At 38.5% G+C, this 20562-nt stretch overlaps 4 protein-coding genes across 6 annotated transcripts in view; all 4 read left to right on the forward strand.

Annotated features, from left to right (window-relative positions):
• The window catches only part of LOC113660907 (uncharacterized protein PB18E9.04c-like), a 3849-nt gene extending 2713 nt beyond the window's left edge, over window positions 1-1136 (forward strand). Inside the window, exon 2 of the mRNA XM_027174776.2 lies at window positions 1-1136. This exon is cut by the window's left edge and continues 2130 nt beyond it. Coding sequence (XP_027030577.2) covers window positions 1-1136 — 1136 coding nt within the window.
• Window positions 1137-1140: 4 nt separating this feature from the next.
• LOC113660909 (mucin-2-like) lies at window positions 1141-2857 on the forward strand. The gene has a single exon (XM_027174779.2). It carries the CDS (start codon window positions 1141-1143, stop codon window positions 2836-2838), a length of 1698 nt encoding a protein of 565 aa, XP_027030580.2. The 3' UTR covers window positions 2839-2857.
• Window positions 2858-3962: 1105 nt separating this feature from the next.
• LOC113660908 (mucin-5AC-like) lies at window positions 3963-8544 on the forward strand. 2 transcript variants are annotated; one of them, XR_007138882.1, is made up of 2 exons: window positions 3963-8041; window positions 8182-8544. XR_007138882.1 is itself a non-coding variant. In XM_027174777.2 (2 exons), exons 1-2 carry the CDS (start codon window positions 6481-6483, stop codon window positions 8304-8306), a joined length of 1686 nt encoding a protein of 561 aa, XP_027030578.2. In that variant the 5' UTR covers window positions 6038-6480; the 3' UTR covers window positions 8307-8544. The 2 variants fall into 2 exon arrangements, 1 of the variants encoding a protein (XP_027030578.2); XM_027174777.2 differs by having other exon boundaries at window positions 6038-8041.
• Window positions 8545-10930: 2386 nt separating this feature from the next.
• Window positions 10931-14376, forward strand: LOC113660900. Of its 2 annotated transcripts, XR_007138883.1 has the most exons (6): window positions 10931-11139; window positions 11325-12782; window positions 12868-12918; window positions 13010-13073; window positions 13873-13947; window positions 14117-14376. XR_007138883.1 is itself a non-coding variant. In XM_047805218.1 (5 exons), the coding sequence occupies exons 1-5, from the start codon at window positions 12714-12716 to the stop codon at window positions 14119-14121; spliced, it is 264 nt and encodes an 87-aa protein (XP_047661174.1). In that variant the 5' UTR covers window positions 12678-12713; the 3' UTR covers window positions 14122-14376. The 2 variants fall into 2 exon arrangements, 1 of the variants encoding a protein (XP_047661174.1); XM_047805218.1 differs by lacking the exon at window positions 10931-11139 and having other exon boundaries at window positions 12678-12782.
• The last annotated feature ends 6186 nt before the right edge of the window (window positions 14377-20562 follow it).

Below are 20562 nucleotides of genomic sequence, written 5' to 3' on the forward strand. Positions count from 1 at the left end.
CTACCACAAAGACACCAGCCCTAATGACAAACAGCACAGACATATCTACTACCACAAAGACACCAGCCCTAATGACAAGCAGCACAGACATGCATACCCCAATGACACCTTCTCTAATAACAACCAATGCAGATACATATACCACAGTAACACCTGCTGTAATAACCAGCGACACAGACACATATAACCCAACATCATCTGCTGTAATGACAACCAGCACAGATACATATATCCCAATGACACCTGCTCTAGTGACAACCAGCACAGACACATATACCCCAATGACACCTGCTTTAATGACAAAAAACACAGATATGTATTCCCCAACTGAACCTGCTTTAATCACAACCAGTACAGATACATATACCCTAACAACACCTGCTCAAATGACAACTGACACATTTACATATACCCCAACGACAACTGCTCAAATGACAACCGACACAAGCACGTATACCCAAATGACACCTGGTCTAATGACAACCAGCACAGACACATATTCCTCAATGACACCTGCTCTAATGACAACCAGCACAGACACATATACCACAATGACACCTGTTTTAATGACAACAAACACAGATATGTATTCCGCAACTGACCCTGCTTTAATCACAACAAGTACAGATACAGATACCCTAACAACACCTGCTCTAATGACAACTGACACAGATACCTATACCCCAACAACACCTGCTCGAATGACAACTGACACGGACATGTATACCCCTATGACACCTGCTCTAATGACAACCAGCACAGACACATATACCAAAATGACACCTGCTCTGATGACAAGTGACACAGACATATCTACTACCACAAAGACACCAGCCCTAATGACAAGCAGCACAGACATATCTACTACCACAAAGACACCAGCCCTAATGACAAGCAGCACAGACATGCATACCCCAATGACACCTTCTCTAATAACAACCAATGCAGATACATATACCACAGTGACACCTGCTGTAATGACCAGCGACACAGACACATATAACCCAACAACATCTGCTGTAATGACAACCAGCACAGATACATATATCCCAATGACACCTGCTGTAGTGACAACCAGCACAGACAACCACCACAATTACACCCACAACAAGCCACTCATCTATACCCACAGATAACAAGATGGCATCCACCACAAGTAATGCCGCAACAGCATCTATCACAACTACAATGAGCAGAAATACAACAGCAACAAATGGCTCATCTGTACCCTCATCTGACAATACAACAACTAAAACCACCACAATTATTCCCACAACAAACACTGATAACACAATGGCACCCACTGCAAGTGATGCCACAACAGCAGCTATCACAACTACAATGAGCAGAAATACAACGGCAACAAATGGCTCATCTGTACCCTCAACTGACACTACAACAACTACAACCACCACAGTTATACCCACAACAAACAGTGATAACACAAAGGCACCCACTGCAAGTAATGCCACAACAGCAGCTATCACAACTACAATGAGCAGAAATACAACAGCAACAAATGGCTCATCTGTACAATCATCTGACACTACAACAACTACAACCACCACAGTTATACCCACAACAAGCACCTCATCTATACAAACAGATTACACAATGGCACCCACTGCAAGTAATGCCACAACAGCATCTATCAACACTATAATAAGCAGAAATACAACGGCAACAAATGGTTCATCTGTACCCTCAACTGACATTAAAACAACTACAACCACCACAATTATACCCACAACAAACACTGATAACACAATGGCACCCACCGCAAGTAATGCTGAAACAGCACCAATCACAACTACAATGAGCAGAAATACAACGGCAACAAATGGCTCATCTGAACCCTCATCTGACACTACACCAACTACAACCACCACAATTACACCCACAACAAGCACCTCATCTATACAAACAGATAACCCAATGGCACCCACTGCAAGTAATGCCACAACAGCATCTATCACAACTACGATGAGCAGCAATAGAACGGCAACAAGTGGCTCATCTGTACCCTCATCTGACACTATAACCACCGCAATCACACCCACAACAAACACTGATAACACAATGGCACCCACTGCAAGTAATGCCACAACAGCATCTATCACAACTACGATAAGCAGCAATAGAACGGTAACAAGTGGCTCATCTGTACCCTCAACTGACACTATAACCACCACAATCACACCCACAACAAACACTGATAACACAATGGCACACACCGCAAGTAATGCTGCAACAGCAGCTATCACAACTACAATGAGCAGAAATACAACGGCAACAAATGGCTCATCTGTACCCTCATCTGACACTATAACCACCACAATCACACCCACAACAAGCACCTCATCTATACAAACAGATTACACAATGGCACCCACTGCAAGTAATGCAAAAACAGCATCTATCAACACTTCAATAAGCAGAAATACAATGGCAACAAATGGTTCATCTGTACCCTCATCTGACACTACAACAACTACAACCACCACAATTATACCCACAACAAACTCTGATAACACAATGGCACCCATCACAAGTAATGACAAAACAGCATCTATCAACACTACAATGAGCAGAAATACAATGGCAACAAATGGCTCATCTGTACCCTTATCTGACACTACAACAACTACAACCACCACAATTATACCCACAATAAACACTGATAACACAATGGCACCCACTGCAAGTAATGAAGCAACGGCAGCTATCACAACTACAATGAGCAGAAATACAACAGCAACAAATGGCTCATCTGTACCCTCAACTGACACTACAACAACTACAACCACCACCCACAATTATACCCACAACAAACATTGATAACACAATGGCACCCACTGCAAGTAATGAAGCAACAGCACTTATAACAACTACAATCAGCAGAGATGCAACGGCAACAAATGGCTCATCTGTACCCTCAACTGACAATACAACAACTACAACCACCACAATTATTCCCACAACAAACACTGATAACACAATGGCATCCACTGCAAGTGATGCCACAACAGCAGCTATCACAACTACAATGAGCAGAAATACAACAGCAGCAAATGGCTCATCTGTACCCTCAACTGACACTACAACAACTACAACCACCACAGTTATACCCACAACAAACACTGATAACACAAAGGCACCCACTGCAAGTGATGCCACAACAGCAGCTATCACAACTACAATGAGCAGAAATACAACAGCAACAAATGGCTCATCTGTACCCTCATCTGACACTACAACAACTACAACCACCACAGTTATACCCACAACAAGAACCTCATCTATACAAACAGATTACACAATGGCACCCACTGCAAGTAATGCCACAACAGCATCTATCAACACTATAATAAGCAGAAATACAACGGCAACAAATGGTTCATCTGTACCCTCAACTGACATTAAAACAACTACAATCACCACAATTATACCCACAACAAACACTGATAACACAATGGCACCCACCGCAAGTAATGCTGAAACAGCACCAATCACAACTACAATGAGCAGAAATACAACGGCAACAAATGGCTCATCTGAACCCTCATCTGACACTACACCAACTACAACCACCACAATTACACCCACAACAAGCACCTCATCTATACAAACAGATAACCCAATGGCACCCACTGCAAGTAATGCCACAACAGCATCTATCACAACTACGATGAGCAGCAATAGAACGGCAACAAGTGGCTCATCTGTACCCTCATCTGACACTATAACCACCGCAATCACACCCACAACAAACACTGATAACACAATGGCACACACCGCAAGTAATGCTGCAACAGCAGTTATCAACACTATAATAAGCAGAAATACAACGGCAACAAATGGTTCATCTGTACCCTCAACTGACATTAAAACAACTACAACCACCACAATTATACCCACAACAAACACTGATAACACAATGGCACCCACCGCAAGTAATGCTTAAACAGCACCAATCACAACTACAATGAGCAGAAATACAACGGCAACAAATGGCTCATCTGAACCCTCATCTGACACTACACCAACTACAACCACCACAATTACACCCACAACAAGCACCTCATCTATACAAACAGATAACCCAATGGCACCCACTGCAAGTAATGCCACAACAGCATCTATCACAACTACAATGAGCAGACATACAACGGCAACAAATGGCTCATCTGTACCCTCATCTGACACTATAACCACCACAATCACACCCACAACAAGCACCTCATCTATACAAACAGATTACACAATGGCACCCATCACAAGTAATGACAAAACAGCATCTATCAACACTACAATGAGCAGAAATACAATGGCAACAAATGGCTCATCTGTACCCTCATCTGACACTAAAACAACTACAACCACCACAATTATACCCACAATAAACACTGATAACACAATGGCACCCACTGCAAGTAATGAAGCAACAGCAGCTATCACAACTACAATGAGCAGAAATACAACAGCAACAAATGGCTCATCTGTACCCTCAACTGACATTACAACAACTACAACCACCACAATTACACCCACAACAAATACTGATAACACAATGGCAGCCACCACAAGTAATGCTGCAACAGCAGCTATCACAACTACAATGAGCAGAAATACAAAAGCAACAAATGGCTCATCTGTACCCTCATCTGACACTACAACAACTACAACCGCCACAATTACACCCACAACAAGAACCTCATCTATACAAACAGATAACCCAATGGCACCCACTGCAAGTAATGCCACAACAGCATCTATCACAACTACCATGAGCAGAAATACAACGGCAACAAATGGCTCATCTGTACCCTCAACTGACACTACAATATCTACAACCACCACAATTACACCCACAACAAGCACCTCATCTATACAAACAGATAACACAATGGCAGCCACCGCAAGTAATGCCACAACAGCATCTATAACAACTACAATGAGCAGCAATACAATGGCAACAAGTGGCTCATCTGTACCCTCAACTCACATTAAAACAACTACAACCAACACAATTATACCCACAACAAACACTGATAACACAATGGCACCAACCGCAAGTAATGCTGCAACAGCAGCTATCACAACTACAATGAGCAGAAATACAACGGCAACAAATGGTTCATCTGTACCCTCATCTGACACTACAACAAGTACAACCACCACAATTACACCCACAACAAGAACCTCATCTATACAAACAGATAACCCAATGGCACCCACTGCAAGTAATGCCACAACAGCATCTATCGCAACTACAATGAACAGAAATACAACGGCAACAAAAGGCTCATCTGTACCCTCATCTGACACTATAACAACTACAACCACCACAATTATACCCACAGCAAACACTGATAACACAATGGCACCCACCGCAAGTAATGCTGCAACAGCAGCTATCACAACTACAATGAGCAGAAATACAACGGCAACAAATGGCTCATCTGTACCCTCAACTGACACTATAACCACCACAATCACACCCACAACAAGTACCTCATCTATACTAACAGATTACACAATGGCACCCATTGCAAGTAATGCCACAACAGCATCTATCAACACTACAATAAGCAAAAATACAACGGCAACAAATGGTTCATCTGTACCCTCATCTGACACTACAACAACCACAACCACCACAATTACACCCACAACAAACACTGATAACACAATGGCAGCCACCGCAAGTAATGCCACAACAGCATCTATCACAACTACAATGAGCAGCAATACAACGGCAACAAGTGGCTCATTTGTACCCTCAACTCACATTAAAACAACTACAACCACCACAATTATACCCACAACAAACACTGATAACACAATGGCACCCACCGCAAGTAATGCTGCAACAGCAGCTATCACAACTACAATGAGCAGAAATACAACGGCAACAAATGGCTCATCTGTACCCTCAACTGACACTATAACCACCACAATCACACCCACAAGTACCTCATCTATACAAACAGATTACACAACGGCACCCACTGCGGTGTAATGCCACAACAGCATCTATCAACACTACAATAAGCAAAAATACAACGGCAACAAATGGTTCATCTGTACCCTCATCTGACACTACAACAAGTACAACCACCACAATTACACCCACAACAAACAATGATAACACAATGGCACACACTTCAAGTAATGCCACAACAGCAGCTATCACAACTACAATGAGCAGAAATACAACGGCAACAAATGGCTCATCTGTACCCTCATCTGACACTATAACCACCACAATCACACCCACAAGTACCTCATCTATACAAACAGATTACACAACGGCACCCACTGCGGTGTAATGCCACAACAGCATCTATCAACACTACAATAAGCAAAAATACAACGGCAACACATGCCTCATCTGTACCCTCATCTGACACTACAACAACTACAACCACCAGAATTACACCCACAACAAACACCTCATCTATACCCAAAGATTACACAATGACACCCACTGCAAGTAATGCCACAACAGCATCTATCCCAACTACAATCAGCAGAAATGCAACTTCAACAAATGGTTCATCTGTACCCTCAGCTGACACTACAACAATTCCAACCACCACAATTACACCCACATCAAACACTGATAACACAATGGCACCCACTGCAAGTAATGCCACAACAGCAGCTATCACAACTACAATGAGCAGAAATACAACGGCAACACATGCCTCTTCTGTACCCTCATCTGACACTACAACAACTATAACTACCAGAATTACACCCACAACAAACATCTCATCTATACCCACAGATTACACAATGGCACCCAGCACAAGTAATGCCACAACAGCATCTATCACAACTACAATGAACAGAAATACAACAGCAACAAATGGCTCACCTGTACCCTCATCTGTCCTTACAACAACTACAACCACCACAATTATACCCACAACATACACCTCATCTATACAAACAGATAACCCAATGGCACCCACTGCAAATATTGCCACAACATCATCTATCACAACTACAATCAGCAGAGATGCAACGGCAACAAATGGCTCATCTGTACCCTCAACTGACACTACAACTACAACCACCACAATTATACCCACAACAAACACTGATAACACAATGGCACCCACTGCAAGTAATGCCACAACAGCATCTATCACAACTACAATGAGCAGCAATAGAACGGCAACAAATGGCTCATCTGTACCCTTAACTGACACTACAACAACTACAACCACCACAATTACACCCACAACAAACACTGATAACACAATGGCACCCACTGCAAGTAATGAAGCAACAGCACCTATTAACACTACAATAAGCAGAAATACAACAGCAACAAATGGCTCATCTGTACCCTCATCTGAGACTACAACAACTACAACCACCACAATTACACCCCCAACAAGCACCTCATCTATACAAACAGATAACACAATGGCATACACCGCAAGTAATGCCACAACAGCATCTATCACAACTACAATGAGCAGAAATACAACGGCAACAAATGGCTCATCTGTAACCTCAACTGACACTAAAACAACTACAACCACCACAATTATACCCACCACATACACCTCATCTATACCCACAGATTACACAATGGCACCCACTGCAATTAATTCTGCAACAGCACCTATTAAAACTACAATAAGCAGAAATACAACAGCAACAAATGGCTCATCTGTACCCTCATCTGTCACTAAAACAACTACAACCACCACAACTACACCCACAACAAACACTGATAACACAATGGCAGCCACTGCAAGTAATGCTGCAACAGCAGCTATCACAACTACAATAAGCAGAAATACAACGGCAACAAATGGCTCATCTGTACCCTCATCTGACACTACAACAACTACAACCACCACAATTACACCCACAACAAGCACCTCACCCACAGATAACACAATGGCACCCACCGTAAGTAATGCTACAACAGCAGCTAACATAGCTACAGCTATAGTAACTACAGCCACCACAATTACAACTACAGCCACCACAACACCTACAACTATCACATCTGAAGGTATGATTATAATCTCTTTGTTTTGTTTTTGTTAATACTAATGTAATGTATTGTAAGTGTTTTTGTTGTTCTTGATGAATATAATGATTTTTGTCCACAATCATTGTGATTTTTTTTACTTCTTTGTTTTTTCTCCACAGCCATTCATTTACTAAGCTTCACACTGACAATAAATGAGCCATTTGATTTTTTACTTACTAATCAAAGCAGTGAAAAATACCAAGAATATAAAACAGAAATTGAGTCTTTAGTAAGTGTAAAATGATGTAATATAATTCATGAATTCACCCTTACTAATATTTTAATGGTATTATATGCAATAAAGTATTGTGCCATTCACTGAAAGCTAAATATAACTTTCTTATAATTTCTACCCTCGGATCGATAATATTTACAGAAATGTACGTGCCTACGAGCCTAACTCTGCAACAGTATCTGGTTTCAGGTGATGATATTTATTGTAATATAGCATAAGTATATTTAAGTCTTACAATCAACCTATCTGGTCAAAAGTTTGTGGAAACATATCCACCACACCTACTTTTTGAACATTTCATACTAGATTTAGTCTCCATTTGTAATTATAAAAACTTGTTTTGGAATGTGACTATGGGACTTTCACCTTCTTAATGACTTTCTGTAAATTGAATATTTAGTGGATGGTTAGTGGGTATGATTTGAAAATGTATTAAGACATTTGGGTTTGAGATCAAAGCAATATGACATGATAAATCAGAATTTCAGCTTTCATGTCCTACTATTTACATCTAGATGTTTTAAACATAGAACCTGGTACGTTTTTGTTTGAACACATGTATTTTTCAATTAATCAAAAGTATCAGAACATGTGAATGACAGACGTAAGCAAACGTATTTACAAAAGAGATGAGCCACAAAGGTTCTGCAGTGTGGAGAAAAAATATAATCTGCTCATAATCCAAAACATACGAGCTCATCACAAGGTGGAGCTCAAACAGAATAGATGTGCTGTTGGTACAGTATAGAACTGGGAGGAACTTTATCATGCAACAAGGCAATGGCCCAAACCACACTGCCAATACAACAAAAGACATCAGGAGGGGGGGTTATAAAGTTTTAGACTGGCCCAACCAGCAGACAGCCAAATTGAGCATGCAATTTGTCTCGTGAAGTGGACACTGAAGGGAGAAACCACCTAAAACAAACAACTAAAGGAAAAGCATCTCAAAGGAGGATTGCAACAGTTCATCACATGTTTTGCATGATCACACCTGAAAAATTAGTATTACTTCAAACAAAAATAGCTGTGTTCCAAGTTATTTAACAAAACTGAAAACTAGAAATAGAAAACTATTTTGTCTATCTATCTATCTATCTATCTATCTATCTATCTATCTATCTATCTATCTATCTATCTATCTATCTATCTATCTATCTATCTATCTATCGTTTTAATTAATTTTATTATGCATGAAGATATTTTTACATATTAGACAATACATACATACATACAATTGTAATTAAATGAATTAAGAAAATGTCATGATTTGGATAATGTTTTCTGATTTTACCAGACCTGGCAGTGTGATTGCAGACTTTACTATTCAAGCAACAAGTGAAAACATTAATCTGGTATCACTAAACCGAGAAGTTGTTAAAAAACTTAGTTTAGTGCGATTTAATGTGACTAATTCTCCATTCAGTCAAAGTGGTAGGTTATTATAATAATAATAATAATAATAATAATAATAATAATAATAATAATAATAATAATAATAATAACAATAATAATTATTATTATTGTTATTATTATTATTATTATTATTATTATTATTATTATTATTATTATTATTATTATTATTATTACTGTTGTTGTTGTTATAACTTTTAAGTATTATAACTATAAGTTTTTTACCAGCTGACCTATTTATCAAACTATATGGCCAAAGGTTTGTAGTCATATGATCAGCACAGCCAAATCATGTACAGTATGGGCGGTGAACAAACTAGGTTCACAATCATTTGGCAATATAGTATATTATTTTCCAAACCACTTTTATCTAACTAATATAAATGTTAATGACTTCAAGCAAAAAAAGCCTTAGAGATGTATTTGTTATCTTGTTTCAGTTAAAGATAAACTATATGGAGGTAATGGTAAAATATATCCTGGGACAAACCTCACACTGACCTGCAAACCAAATAATAATGGCATTACCTGGACCATAAATGGGAATATACTACAGCCATCGAATAAGTATGTATTTACTGACCTCGGACACACTGTGAATAATGTGAACTCTAAAGACAGTGGTGAGTGACAAAACAAAACTTTTAAGTATATATATGATTTTAAATATAAATATGATTAATAATAATGTAATTCATGTGACAATAATGTAATAATAATAAAAATATAAGGCTGAAAAATTTATAAATTCAAATATTTTTTAAAAACATTTATAGACCCTGTCTTCCTTATGATCAGTGGGTTTAAAAGGAAATTATCATCTAACTAATGGGTGCTTTTATATTCAAATATAAAAAGCAAAAAAAAAATGAATGTATGGACTGTTTTCTAGTATTTTATTCTTTAATTATTTCTGTCCTCAGGTCAGTATGCATGCAAAATAACAGCAAACTCAATGCCCTATGTTATTTGGCAAGTAATTAAAATTCAGCCTGATAATGTATTTGGAGCTGGAAATCTGGGAGAAACACAAACAGCTAACTGTACTGATGAAATGGTTGGCTATCAAGTAGCTCGGTGTAATTCATCAAATATCTGGGATGTCATAGAGGACAACTGTGTTCTGCTCACCTTTCACATATTAAAAATTGAAGCTGAGGCAGATGGAATTTTTATTTATATATATATATATATATATATACATACATATGTCTGTGAGAATATTAATTATTTGTTTCTTTTGTTTGTGTCTCTGTAGAATTTACAGGTAGCAGCCATCCCACAATTTATGGCAAGCCTCAGTGGTAATGCCACATTAAATATTCAAACCATTATTTACTCCCCACCTACTATACCAACAATTGTAGACACACTAAGAATCGTTTCAAATACCTCACCAACAATTGACATCACTCAACCCATTTTGACAGTAAGTAAATTTTTTGTATTTTTTTCAAAAATGATTGAATTTAGTTCTATATGTGTAGGTAAATTATACATTACTAAGTATGACTTAATATAAGTTTACACAATCTGCTTCACCATTTGCTGCCAAGCACCTGTTTTACATTTAACTGGTGACTTAATAATGAATGTTTCACTTTCATTTGAAAGGATTTCTTAAAAACAACTGATGTCATTGGATCGGAAGGTGCACGTGACACGTGGGGGCTTTTAAACAAAAACAACAGGACAGCGAATGTCAGTTCTGAACTTCTGGATTTGATTGAGAGTCTTACACACAGACTCCCGTATAACAATTTGTTGATATCAACAAATGTAACTTTTTTCAGTAAAACCATAATAAATTCTCCCTTTTCTGGAACATTTGGGAATAAATTAACTACTCAAATAAGTTTTCCTAAGATTGCAGCACCAACTTTTATCACCATCATAGTTTCCTCAGCTTTTAACAATATCTTACCTGTTCGAAATCTGATCTACGACAGCAGTCAATCCAGGATCAATGGAGATGTAGTCCTGATTGAGACAACTTCAACAATTAACAACATCTCCATTTCTTTTGATGTCAAAAGCAACAAATTGGGAAACCCTCAGTGTGTCTTTTGGAACTATACACTGAATGTTGTTGGTGGATGGGACTCGACCGGATGTCAACTAAACACATTAGGGAATAATATGGAAAGATATACATGTGAATGCAATCACACAACCCTTTTTTCAATCCTGATGTCAGACTTAGCCGTAGACTATATAACTTACATTGGTGTTGGCATTTCAATGGCTAGCTTAGTTTTGTGCCTCATAATTGAAATCATCATATGGAAATCAGTGACACGAAATGACACATCCTACATGCACCATGTCGCCATAGTCAACATTGCTGTCTCTCTATTGATTGTGAACATTTGCTTCATCATTGGAGCAGCTGTTGTTAAACAAGAGGGTCCCTGCAGTACAGCGACGTTCTTCATGCACTTCTTTTATCTTGCCCTTTTCTTCTGGATGTTGTTGTCAGCACTTTTGCTCCTCTACCGCACCCTTATGGTCTTTTCCAGAATGACCAGAGGAGCAATGATGGCCATAGGCTTCACCGTCGGCTATGGAGTCCCGTTAATCATAGCTGTGATTACTGTGGCATCTACAGCTGGAGGCAATGGATACATTCAACAAGATTACAATTGTTGGCTAAACTGGAATAAAACGAAGGCTCTCCTGGCATTTGTGATTCCTGCTCTGACAATTGTAGCTATCAACTTCCTGGTGCTTATTATGGTTGTGTGTAAGAGAGGAGTTAATGCTGCTGTTCAGCAAGATGAGAGACATACCCTTTGGGTTATTGCTAGATGTGTGGCGATTTTAACACCTCTCTTTGGTCTAACATGGGGATTCGGCATTGGGACCTTGGTGTCACCAGACAGTAGGATTCATATAGTGTTTGCATTCCTGAATTCACTGCATGTACTAAAGTCAATTTTCTCTGTAATTATAATTGTACACATGTGTAAATATTAATATACAGTATGTTACTTAATATAGAGAATGAGAAAATCTTCTGTCTTTTTAAAGGGTTTTCTTATTTTGTTATTTGGAACTTTACTGGATAGCAAGGTATGAGTGGTCTAAAGTCATTATCCAAGCATTTACTTAAATTATATTAAAATGGTTCTTTGACGTTGCTTTTTTCTGGTTGTAGATCCTGGTAGCACTGGCAAGAAAGATGGGACTGAGGAACTCTAGCCACATGGTTGTAAATACAGTTTATGTGACATACTGTATATTATTTGTTCTTTTTCTTCTTAAAAAAATCACTCTAACTTGAACTTTGTCTATTACAGAGCACAAGTGCAAGACCATCAACATCAAGTCGATCCTTTTTCTTGCGGAGGTTCAGGATAAGAAGTATGTAATCAATCAGTAATTGAATCAATAAAGTGTTTGTTAGTGTTTTAGATAACTATTCCACTGTATAGAATTGCAACACTATATACCGTACTTCCTCACTTCCATTCAGTGGTGGTTCTTACTTACTTGGTGACGTAGTCAAAAACAGAAATGAGGCAACCAGTTATATTGCAATTTCACTTAATGTTTTTGTATGGACCTATTAAATTATCATCACTTTTGAGACTTCTAGCTTACTTTTCATGAGCAGTCCATTAGCAGCAAGTGTGGGGTGGCAGAAAGGGACCCCAAGGAGCCTGTTAAATATTTATTTATTTATTTACTTACTTACTTACTTACTTACGTACTTACTTACTTACTTACTTATTTATTTAATAAGCAGGGCTCACCCTGTATGAAACAGAAAGCAGATTCAAATTTTATACCGACTTAAATAAACAATTTACGATGTGAAGAGCATGTCTGAATGCTATGTTCATTAGCAGTGCCTCATTCTACCCTGATTGTGTTTCGATCGTAGGTGGCCTATATGGCTTATGTAAGGTTCTGACTTTGCCTCAGTTCAACTAACAATACTATATATTTGTAATAATTTTCATAGTCTAGATATTTGAATTTTGTATTTATATTTCAATAACTAGGCATATATATATTTTTTTACATTTTTGATTTCAATTACCCGATTTCACTTTAGGGTAATTGATTTCACTTTCCTAACTGACAACTTACTTTTAGAACTGTGATTATGTTTATCTTGTAGTTTTGTTATGTGTGAGCATTGTTTGGCCTTTTTCAGATGTGTACAACATATCGAATAGTAGCAGTTTGTCAGCAGCATCTTCAAACAGCTCAGATGCATCTATCGGCAGAGGTAGGCATTACACTTATTACACCCAAGAGTCTGCTCACAATGTGTTTAATTAGTGTGCAAACTGTATATAGATAGCTCCATGATGGTTTGTAATTATTTCACCATCTTTTCAGCTAAACTACTGTAACTATTATTTTTTAATTTATATGATTTATATTTATGTAAACAGTTTGACTTTATAGTCACTGGGGCTGACTGATGGTTTCATCCCTGCATTGTGTTATGAGTGCAAGAAAGAGGAGACCGACCCAGACTTTGAAGATTTCTGCTAATTTACATAGAAAACAAAGAATAATGTGACAACAATCTGCAGATTTCCTGCTCACCCCACTCGCCGTAACACCTCATGACTATTATCGTTACATTAATACATTTGTATGTATAAAATTGCAAGACACAAATAATTTATAGAATAAAAATGGAAAAGTTTGCCTGGATTATTATTTACATGTCTCACATATGTAAAATACCTGGATTAATCTAGATTCAATGATGGGTTAATACCCACCTCTCAGACCTGGCCACAAATTCAGATCCATGTGTTGTGTCATGAATTACATTTTGGTTTCCAGGCTACTGTATTATTCAGGCATCATACAAAGAAGAGGAACTCAAGATTGCAGGAACTGGTTTCTTTATTCCACCGGGGACATCCATCACATACAAGTTACCAACACTTCTTCACTCAATGCACCCAACTTTATACTACCCATTACATCCACCTAGTGGACCAAACAACATCCCACTCATTACAGCTACTATTCTAAATAAATATTCTAATTGAATATTAACTTTTTTTGAAATAGCGAATTGGTGGGTTTTGGTTAAATGTGAGCCAAAATCATCACAATGAAAAGAGCAAAAGACAAGCTTCAGTCTGTGTGTACCGAATTGATCTGTAATGATTCAAAGAAGGCTTCGGAGAATGATGTGGTCTGATGAGTACAAGAGTTAGTTTTTTGACATCAAATCATGGAGGTGGAAACACTCTGCTTTGGGGCTGATTCTCTGCTAAAGGTACAGGAAGACTTGAGGGGCCGATGACCAGGGCCATAAACCGTAGAATCTTGGATGAGAATCTCCTGGCCTCACCCAAAACAGTGAAGAAGGGTTGTGAATGGGTCTCCCATCATGACAATGCATTTATAAATTTTGATGGAGGTTTTTCAGTCCAAAATATGACTGGATGGATGTAGACTGCAAAATACATTTTATTGTTGTTTGATATTTTATCTATGGCTTTTTCTGCAGTGAAAAAAGTATTCAAATGAATTTGAATAGGAATGATAAAGAGATCTTGGGGGGCACGGTGGCTTAGTGGTTAGCACATTTGCCTTACACCTCCAGGATTGGGGGTTCGACTTCCACCTCCGCCTTGTGTGTGTGGAGTTTGCATGTTCTCCCCGTGCCTCGGGGGTTTCCTCCGGGTACTCCGGTTTCCTCCCCCGGTCCAAAGACATGCATGGTAGGTTGGATTGGCATCTCTGGAAAATTGTCCGCAGTGTGTGATTGCGTAAGTGTAGCCTGCCTTGATGCCCGATGAAGCCTGAGATGGCTCCCTGTGACCTGAGGTAGTTCGGATGATTGAATGATTAAGAGAAATCCATTGGTTTAATCCGAAAAAAGAAAAAAACATCGAAGTTATTGCCTCATTGAAATATTATGTATTATCTTATCTTATAGCTTTCAGTAGAGAAGGCGGGTAGAGATGGAAAAGCAACTGCTGAATGTGTGTTCTTTCCTATAGGAAAAGATACCTAAAAGTTCCCACCTCAATAAAATGCAGCAAGTTGTAGAGCGAGTGCACAGAAGGACATCTGCTTTTTAACATTAAAATCCACCTGTCTTTGTGAGCAAGTGTCACCCTAGAGTCCAGTAGTGTTAGGAAAACTACTGGTAGTTGACAATTGCTAACTGCTGCTGACACTAGGCCCAATGGATACATGGTTAAACATCATGTGACTTCAAACACTGCTCAGGTTTTGACACAAAATGTATCACATTGAAGACACAGTAGTTCATGCATTCATAAATACTGATGTTGATGCTTCTCTTATACTGTAAGTGAAGATTTCACAATGTCTACTTTACGGCAAAGAACCTTGGTGAAACCTTTGGTGTCACATTATGCAAGTTTACAGCTGCATGGATTGTGATGAAAGCAGAAAAAGAAAGGTTTCAATTTATCTGTGAGTGGTCAATACTTCTGCAGATGACATTTCTCTGTACTGTAGAACTCCAATTGGTACTTTTCATTCAATTTATGAGAGTGATCAGGATGGTTGTGATTCTTGCCTGAAGAATAGTCCGTTCACCTTCCAAAGACTTATGGAATTAGTCTTTTGGGGTTTGCACTGGACAAAGTGCGTTATCTATCTAGGTGACATCATTTGTATGGGGAAATATTTTGACGATCATATGGAAAACCTAACAGACATTTTGACCAGGTTTAGGAACGCAGGTCTCAAGCTTAACCCTACAAAATAGTTTTGCAAGGCATTGGTAAAATACATGGCTTATGTTGTCTCAAAAGATGGACAAGAGCCAGCATATCTTTTGAGACAACATAAGGCATCTTAGAAATGCTCTGACATCTCCTGTTATAGCCTTCCCTTATTTTGACTAACCATTCACATTAAATACAAATGAGTTTAATACTCAAACGTGTTTGTGTTTTTGGCCAGGAATGAGAAATGACAATGAGAACAGTCAAGAGCCAGCCTATTGAGACAATACAGGCTTTTGAGGCACCTTAGCAAACTGAATGTCAGGTTTTTATTTAGCACAGTGGCTAGATTAACAAAAAAAAAAGAGATCTAAAAACACTATTCCATCACAGTTCAGTGGTGAGGACTTTATGAAATTCTTCACTGATAAAATTATAAATAAAATGTATCAGGAACAAAATAGTTGATGTTAAACCCCCTGACAGCATCTTGTGACCCAGTTTCACCTAAAGCTCTACACTCAGATAAATGGATTTTTGGGTTTGTGTAGTTAGATAGGCACAGGCTCCCCGTGACCCGATTAGTTCGGATAAGTGGTAGAAAATGAATGAATGAATGAATGAATGAATGTAGTTACTACAGGCAATTTGTTTGAGACTGTGCCTTTAAAGCTCAACCTTGACACAGACTAACTCACAAAGACATTCCTTTTGAATGGACAGATTAGTGTTCAGCAGCCTTTCAGCAACTGAGAAATGCTCTGATACTTTCAATTTTATCAGTGAAGAATTAGAGTAACAGGAACGAAATAGTTGATGTTCAACTCCCCTGACAGCATCTCGTGACCCAGTCTCACCTAAAGCTCTACACTCACAACTACAGTGTTTTACATTTACAGGACAGGAAGAGCTAGATAAACATTTTACTATTACAGCTAAATCAACAACTTGTTTACTAATGTCAGGCCCCGGAGGGAGGTGTAATGGAGACAGACCCATACGCAGGATAGCTTCAAATGAAGGGTGTTTAATACATGAGGAAGACAAACATAAACCACACTACACAAGGAACTAACATTATTATTATTAATGAAGCCGCGCTGCCTAACGCAACGTGGCTCACATATATACAGACAGGGACAATCACACACAATGGGGAACAGGTGTGATGACCGGGAGGAGCAGACGTGGACGGGGCAATCACGTGACACAAACAAACACAAACACACATGGCCATAAGTCTGCGCTGATCCCTGACGGATCTGCGCTGATCCCTGACAACTAGATCCCATTCAAACCAAATTAGTGAAAGAAGTGTTACATAAACCTGGTGAGCCCCTTCTTAATATTATTAACTCCTCGTTATCTTTAGGTCATGTCCCTGAATCCTTCAAGTTGCCAGTTATTTGGCAGTTTTGTGAATACATATTAACAGGACCATATAGAGCGGTTGCTGTGCACATCAATAGGGTACTTTATACAGAAATGAGTCTGAGATATATAAATTCAAAACACAAGGTAGTTCACTATGAATGTTTGAAGCCTTACAGGTCCACATGTGCTGGTTAGGATGTAGACACCAGGGTTTGCGAGTTAATACCACCATACAAACTTTGTCAGGGTCTCTCCCTTTCACATCAGCAGGGCAATTTGATGGTGAGAATATGGCCAATGTACTTCCTTCTGTTCCTCAAGTACGTAGGCCTGCAGGTCACATGTCACAGGTTTTTGAGCTGTAGCCAAAACAGTTGATTCAACACGGCAAGTTGTTTTCAAAAAGCTCCATATTTTTGTGCATGCCTGCATTATTCTGACAGACCCATTTACAAGAGGAGGTTCATATGAGAACCTCTCTTACAATACAACTAGAGCAGTTCAGAACCATCTCACTGCTTGGTGTAAAAGGAAACCGCTTCTTCAGCATTCTGTCCCAACATATGAAAGATTTCTTTCTCATGAACAATTTGCCAGTAGAGAAATGGGTAATTCCAGGAATGCCAGGGTGTCTAGAACACACTGGTGTGACCATTCCCATCAGGGAGGTGAATGTAGGGAAGGGAAACCTGGCTGTGCTTTAGCTAGAGTTCAACACTTCATATAGAATTAACACCATGTTCCTAATAAGATCAAGAAACATATATGAACAACTATGGTAATTAAAGGCTGGAATGGGAAATAATAACTGAACGTACATGCTCAGTCACTTTCATCACATTTTCCATGAACATTTTGGTGAAGGTCTTTGACTGTAGCCTCTGAGATACAGTTGAGAGCCAAGAAACCACCAAGGAGCTTGCAACCTAGCTGATTGTAGTGGATAAGTTAGGTTTACCTGGCAGGTTCAAAGTTTTGGTCTATTAATATGGCATACAACCTAAAACCCTCTGTCATTTTCCGATGTATGAGGTCTTCCTCAGAGTACTGTGGAGTTGAGGCAGGGTCAGTAGCTACCTCTGAATGTATGCAGCATGTCTTGTCAAGGCCAGTAAACCTTCTTGCCTGGGGCAAAAATGAAACCACAGCATACAAAGACAAAATAAATTTTGATAAATATCCAGGTGTGAGTCAGATATCCACATGCTATTGTTTGTATATTATCTCACCCATTAGTCTGCTTGCTCAACCCATGCAAATAATCTGGAATGAGGAAACAAGACAAATCATAACACTAATGATTAATGATAAAGCATACAGTATGTATGTTCAGTGCTATAAATCTCCCAAAAGCTAAGCTGTTTCTGTCAAGCTGTGCATGTTTAATGATATAAAAGTGGACTGGCTGGAGCTAGGGTAATACCTAAAATTGCATTTCCATGATACAGTTTATATTTCATTGTCAGTATTTTTAATAATTAATCAGCAGGTCCTATAGAGAACAGGAATTTATTGCAGCTTATAATAACTGTTTTTCCTCAACTCCTTTAATATTATCAGTCATGAGTGTTACTTTTATTTCTTTCAAAGCACTTTGTCCTTTGGCAGTAGTTTTAAAATCTAATATTGTGTAAATCTGTAACAGTAGTTATTGATAGATAAACAAACACCATGGAATTTATCACCAATTAAGAGAAATGTGATGTGTGCATTCAAAGACTAAAAGAAGAAATGAACAATGTCAGTTAAAACTTAACTGAAGCATAAATGACTATAAAAATATTTACATTTACTTGTTTATCACATAATATTATTAGATATTATATATAATACAGTACATAAGATATGTGAATTCATATATTGTGAATTCAATTGATATTCCATTTTAGTTGTAATTTTTACTTGCACATCCAAGAGAAATCATCGTACGAACATAGACTCTATACTCTCCAATTATATACAAATTCTGATGTAGTTTTATCATAGTAATGCTGCAGAAATTTTGAAATTTTTTAGATGCAATGAAATTTCAAAAATGCTGTCACAAATGTGATGCAAATTTCAACTAGATTTGTAAAGTTTTGTAGATTTTTAAAGTCGCAACAAACTTTAATGTTGGCTTTGACGAGGCAAGTATTCACAAAGGCCGGTGCTTTTTGAAGGCAAGTGGACATAAAACTTGTGAAATCTAGTGGAGCGCTTGGGTGGCAAAACATTTGGAGGCAAGTGGAGACAAGCATGTCATCCAAAAACCTGTGATGTAATTCCCCTCTTTGGGCTGAGTGTTTTGATATGCCACATGTCCATGTTGTGCTAATGTTTTTGTTTTCACGTGACATCATCAGAATACCCGTGAGGCAGTTCCCCTAATTGTGCTGAGAGTGTTTTATGTCGCATGCCCATGTTGTAAAAAGTTTTTTGATTTTTCATATTTTGGGGGTGGGGCTGCGGGACAACCGAAAGGCCAGTCGGTACACCAATTTAAAACTTTGTTCAGAGTATCACCCTAAAGGAGCTCAATGGGAGTGTATGGGGAAAAAGGCCAATTTGAGACCCGGTACCGGAAGTACCGGAACTCTGATAGCTTAGGAAAGTAATAGCAACAAACTTCAGACCAGGGTCTACGACATATCCGAATTTGGTTCATGTGGCTCGAAAGCCCTAGGAGGGGTTACTCTTGATATATTTTTGTCTAAGCTTAACCCTCTGGGGTCGACAGACTCGCAGGCGCGTTTTTGGCGCTTTTTTCCTCTTCAACGTGAAATGCACTTAAAATACTCCGTCATTCATAATCA

This window comes from Tachysurus fulvidraco, chromosome 20 (assembly GCF_022655615.1).
Source record: "Tachysurus fulvidraco isolate hzauxx_2018 chromosome 20, HZAU_PFXX_2.0, whole genome shotgun sequence".
NCBI classification, from domain to species: domain Eukaryota; kingdom Metazoa; phylum Chordata; class Actinopteri; order Siluriformes; family Bagridae; genus Tachysurus; species Tachysurus fulvidraco.